The sequence below is a fragment of the Watersipora subatra genome, chromosome 6, assembly GCF_963576615.1.
Source record: "Watersipora subatra chromosome 6, tzWatSuba1.1, whole genome shotgun sequence".
NCBI lineage: Eukaryota > Metazoa > Bryozoa > Gymnolaemata > Cheilostomatida > Watersiporidae > Watersipora > Watersipora subatra.
In genome coordinates, this window is record NC_088713.1 from 10,495,255 (window position 1) to 10,501,254 (window position 6,000).

Genomic DNA, 6,000 nt, shown 5'->3' on the forward strand with positions numbered 1-6,000 from the left:
TTATATAGATGCATAAGTCAGTATTTATAACTGTGCATCTGTACATGTTTATATATATTTACATACATGTACTAACATAAGCATGTGTCTATATATAAATTTACCTGACCAATGTTGGACATTTAGACCATATATATATATATACATGTATTTATTTATTTCTTGTTAAAAGTATTAAGTTTTTTACTAATGGGTAAATAGCACAGGTTTAGCTTGGTACAGCGCAACTGGTAGAGTGCAAATTAACATTTTGACAACAAAACTCGAGTATTATTAAAGATTTATGTCTTTGGTTATTTTTGCCCAACCTATACACAAAAATTGGTAGTGTTTGAAGTGCTGTCGCTTCTGTGGAGATAATCAATTTCAAAACATTATTTGTTTGGTGTGATTACAATAAAGCATATTTATTATTTTCTAGAAATTACTCTATACATATTCTGACTGCACATTTGCAAAAAAAGTGTTAGCCTATCACTTTTCTCCCTTCCTGTGTCTAAGGTAGATTATTAGAAGTTTAACTGAAAACACCAAAAATATTATACTATAATCAATATTCTATTGTACTGTAAAATATGCTGTGAACTTTATTCTGATTGAAAGGATGTTACGAAAGTTCCCAAGGAAAACACTGACTTTATGCATCTCTATTTCTAGAGTATCCTTCCAGCGAAGCTAGGTCTTTTTTGCCCAGACCTCTCAAACGTCACAGACTTCCCAGTCCTCCCAGATGTCCCAGTCCTCCTAGTCCTCTCAGATGTCTCAGTCCGAGTCTCTCCTGGACAAAGAGCTCTTCTACTATATGTACTAGTACACATGGTATGTGTATATGTTTATTTTATGTTCATGTATATTTATATATAGTACATGTACTAGTATACATTATATTGGGATGGAATGTTTGAGTCATACTGGGCCAAACTCGGTCAAGGTTGAGGGCATTAATATCAACATAAATCGACAAGTCAATATATCGCCCAGCGATAGTATTTTAGTAAACTTCCAACTTTTACCAAAGATTCTATCATTTATTCATTTGCAAATCGTTTTTATTATAACGAGCACCGGATATACTGAAAACGAATACAGATAATGCGCCCTGGCTAGTTCAGCGAAGTATATATTTTAATAACGTACATAATCACTACACAAATTGCGTAACTTCAAGTTTGAGAGGAAATGTTGTTGATTTTGTTGGAGGAAATAAATTAGCTCTAAAAAAGAAGACGAAGAAGCATTGCGTTGCATATATTTAGGTCTCAAAATATTTCTTAAAAGATGCACATGTATATATATGTATATACATCTCGAAGTTTGCGTGCGTACTCGTGTATTTGTGAGACTGAATGTGATTGTCCAGATAAAGCTAATATTTTAGCATTGCGACCCCGTATTACAATGTCTATGTTAAGAAATATTTTGGGAACGCAATATTGATTTGGTCAAGTCGATGGTCTCTGATTGTCGCGCATGTGTTGACTCTTAAAGTGGCAATTGACCAATTGTTCTTTTATGTGAGGGTATGCCTTCAGCAGCATGCCTTTAGCAAACCAATTTCAAGTAAATAAGTGCCAACCCAGCTAGTGCATTTTGCAATACATGCCATAAAATGATAAAATATGACCTCTTCTTTAAATTTAATGTGGTGAATGTATGTATGGGAAATATAAGCCAAAATGTCGCCTCAGGTTTTTTCCATCAAAGAAAAGCGTTTCAACAAATAAAGTCAAATGCTGAAATTGTCACTGAACAGTTACTATAACCAATAATATTTGTTATGCCAGTACAAGTACTTAATATTTCCTAATATGTTATTGTTGAAAATTTACATTTAAAATATGCACAATTCAAAAGGTACGGTGTAAACATATATATATATATATATATAAATAAATATATATATATGCACATACGCGTGTGTGTTTGTGTGTGTGCGGGTGCGTGTGTGCGCGCGTGAACTTGTAAATGCATGCAATTGGGGACTCACATCAGAATTTAACAGACAAATTCGGGACGTTCGGAAATTGGGGACGTCCCCAATCTTTTAAACCCTTTTTTCTTATAAAAAACTAAAAAATATATAGTTTAATCCAACTCCCGACAAAATCGGAGCACTGTCCTCAAATGCCTGCATTTGTATGAGAACATCTGTGAGTGTGGGTGTGTGAAAAAATATGTAAGTCCCCAAAAAGTTTGCTAAATTCTCACACACATTTGACCTGTTTCCATTTGTTAGTAGGCAAAGATTTTCGGAGTTTTCTTCTCATAGAAACTTTTAACCTAACAATTGAGGACATTATAACTTATTGGGGAGCTAATTTCTATCTTGTAAATACTCACAATATTTGCGAGTTTCTACAAGAATGAAATTACAAGAGATGAAAACTCACAATATTTGTGAGTGAAAAGTCACAATATTTGTGAGTTTTTATCTAAAATGTAGCTTCGGAGGCAAATTGAGCGTTTACACTATTTTTGAACTTATGTTTAGCTAAAGGCTATATTTGCTCTTCTGCATTACAAATGTATTTTGTAGTTTAGCATTTGCAAAGTTTTTTTACAATATAATGTATTTGGTCAGCAGTTATACACGCTCAGCAGACCTTTGAAAGTGTGTCTCGTTTGCTTCCTTCAATAGTTCAGGCCTTTAATAATCCTTGAGAGCTCTTGTACTTTTTTCAAATATTCTCACATATGCATTCTTCTTTACTTACTAGCTTTTTTTTAGTATGGTTGTAGTTTATATGCAATTAAAAAAATTGTGCTTTATTATTCAAAAGACTTGTTTGAATTCATTACGTACATTTCTTACATAAGTTATAGCTGCATAAAATCTCAGGTTAATTTCACATAGTCTAAAGCATAAGATCTCTGTACATGTACTTTATTGACCTCAAATCTTGATCCATTGTATGTCTTTGCAAGAACTTTACTACATCATCCTTCCTTGATATTTTTAGACTGAATAAAATATTAAAATAAAACATGTAGCCTCCAATGCTTTCTCTAACTCGTTTACATTTTTCCTATATCTATGAATAATAATGGTCAAAATTCTGATTGTAAATATATTTTAAAAGTTAACTTGAATGTCTGATAATTTTGGTTCAAAACATTTAAAACAAACATTATTAAACCAATTTCAAGTGTCTCTGCAAATTTGTAATCTGAGATCTGTATATTGTTAGAATTCAATCAAATCTTCTGTTTTTTTCTTTCTCAGACCAATTGTCCATCATGGAACTTTTTTACTGTGTAGTATTCTTTCATCAGCTCCACTAAAAAACTTTTGTTACTACTAAAAGGTCAGAGTCAATTACAAATATTGACAAGGTAGTATATCTTTAGAGAATGAAATAGCTAGATGGAAAATTCTGCCATACATTTATCGCTCCTCATTGAAAATACTTATAGTTGTTTTAGAAAATATATATATTTCATCAAGTTTATATTGAGTATGTTGACAATACCCATCTTTTTATCTAAAGCTTGATTGTAAATTAACTCCTATGTCCCTATGCTTGCTTTTCATGTATGGCTTGAAAACAATGGAATTATACAAGTTTCAAGTTTAATCAATTGCGGTTATCAATGTGTAAAACTAAGCAGCAGTGTCAACATTTAATGAATATATTTAATTCTTTTTGGCTTTTGGATTTTTTAAAAAGTGCTTGTCATCACCTCACTTGTTCTTTTGACTTTTGTTTATAATAGTTAACTCATGCTGACGCAATGTAAATATATTGATGACTGGCATTGCTAGCAGTATAAAACAAGATACTGCAACAAAATTAATTCAGTAACGTAATTAAATTTGTTGTCTGTTTATGCCAATCGTTAATGGCTTAACGCTGAGTTATCCTTTGTACATCATACATGTGTAGAATTAATAGTTCCTAAAAGTAAATTAAAAAAGTGTCATAATATGTATATTTATTACTCAACAAAGATTTCATAGACAACTATAGAACTTTTGAACTGAGTTTGAAGTAGAAATGAAGTCATGCATAACTTTTAATAGCATAATTATGAAAGTGTGCACATGAGATTGTAGTATTCATCATATATAATTTTAGCTGGATTTCAGTAGTGTATATATGTAAGAGCCTAATACGGTTCAATGAATGCATGAAACTTTGTTTGTTATACGATACAAAGCCAAATGCGCTTAGCTAACGTCTCAGCAAATAAGCAATGCGTACTGCAAATCTATATGTAAATATCAGTGCCTTTTTGTCTTTTATTGTATGTTCATTTATAACAAGTATGCATTGTTTTAACATAACAATGCATAACTTACTTGACTCTCGCATAAGCTTGATTGCTATGATAATCAAGAATATTGCAAACAGTAGAGAGCTGTAGTAGGACTGAAACAGGCACAGTATAAATTACACAAATATATAAACAGTACACAGAAATAAATGCAGTACGCAGAAATAAAAAAAAAACACCTTCATTTGAAACCGTCATTTTTATTACTGGTGCAAAATCGGCAATCTGCTTGTTTTATATAAAGCAAGAGAGGCTGCTACCTATTTGTAGAAATTCACAACAATAAAAAATCTAAAGAGGTTAGACCAATATAAAAAAACATTTTTATAATTAAAACACAAAATGAAACCAAAACTTCTGTTGACCACAAAAATATCCAATTAGTAGATCCCTGGTCAGAGATTTTCAAAATCACACTGGCAAAACTGCTAGCAATTTCTTGTTAACTGTTTTTTTAATTATTCTTGACAAAGTTATTGCTTGCGCTGTTTTAATTAAAAAAATTCATTGGTAAACATTTGTTTTTTTGCTATTTTTAATTTTGTTCAAAAAACTTTGCAATTATTTTTCATAGATTGCATTGTAACAAACTAATTTTAGATATCATTAGAGATAGGGCAATAATTTAATTATGGTGCTATTGTTATTGTGATTCCTAATTTGAAATAAACAGTTTTATGAGAATTATTTTATAGCTGGCCATTGACTACTTCTGTTGGAAAGCTTACCTAAAGTTTTAATGTTTGGAAAACCAACTCATTTAACTTTTTGTTGGTCATAGTTGCTTGTTTTTTTTTAATAGTTACTTTAAAAAACTATCATAGCATTGGTAAAATTTTCGTGCTATCTGAGATTTGTTCGAGCCAACGTGTTATCGCTTCTCAACCTTTGCCTGTCATACATTTAGCCTGTAGTGTCTTGCTTATGATTATGTAACATCAAGTTAGGACGATGTTAGTAAGTTAGTAAGTTAGGACAATAACCAACATGTTCTTTCTGTTACAATATCTTGTTTTGAGTGTTTTATTTGCATTTTTTAGACTATGGAAACCAATCAATTTATATTTAATTGTTCTATATATAAAAAAATTCCACCAACATGCGAGTAAATTGACATACGAGCTCAGTCTCGGAACGCTCGTTTGTCAAAGTATGATTGTACTTATTCTGACTGAAAATTTGTAAAAGCTGTTAAACTATCACTTTTCTTCTTTCCTGTTTCTAGAGGCCGATTATTCGAAGTTTAACCAAAGATACAAAAAATATTTTATTATGATCAATATTCTATTATGCTCTAAAATTTGTTGTGAAATATATTCTGATTAAAAACAGCTTATGAAAGTTTTCATGGAAAACACTGACTTTATGCATCTCTATTTTAGAGTATCCTCCCAGCAAAGTTTGGTCTTCTCCCATTCTTCCCAGTTCTTCCAGTCCTCCCCAGTTGATACATTGCCTGAGAAAGAGCCAAACGGTTGCAGAAGGTCGCTAAATGATATACAAAATATAGAAACAAAATTCTATATATTTACAGCTAAAAGACTATATAAAAGTGTTATATTGTATTCATATTTATTTAGAAACGCATGTGTATATGTATATATATATAAAAATATGTATATATATATAGGTATGTGTATATATATATATATAAATATGTATATATATATATAGGTATGTGTATATATATATATATATATATATATATATATATATATATACATT

General features: G+C 30.6%; 1 protein-coding gene across 1 annotated transcript in view; it reads left to right on the forward strand.

The window, feature by feature from the left end:
- LOC137398022 (uncharacterized) overlaps window positions 1-5,767 on the forward strand; it is a 95,676-nt gene extending 89,909 nt beyond the window's left edge. Inside the window, exons 22-23 of the mRNA XM_068084121.1 lie at window positions 658-819; window positions 5,658-5,767. Coding sequence (XP_067940222.1) covers window positions 658-819; window positions 5,658-5,767 — 272 coding nt within the window. The remainder of the gene's footprint in view (window positions 1-657; window positions 820-5,657) is intronic.
- The last annotated feature ends 233 nt before the right edge of the window (window positions 5,768-6,000 follow it).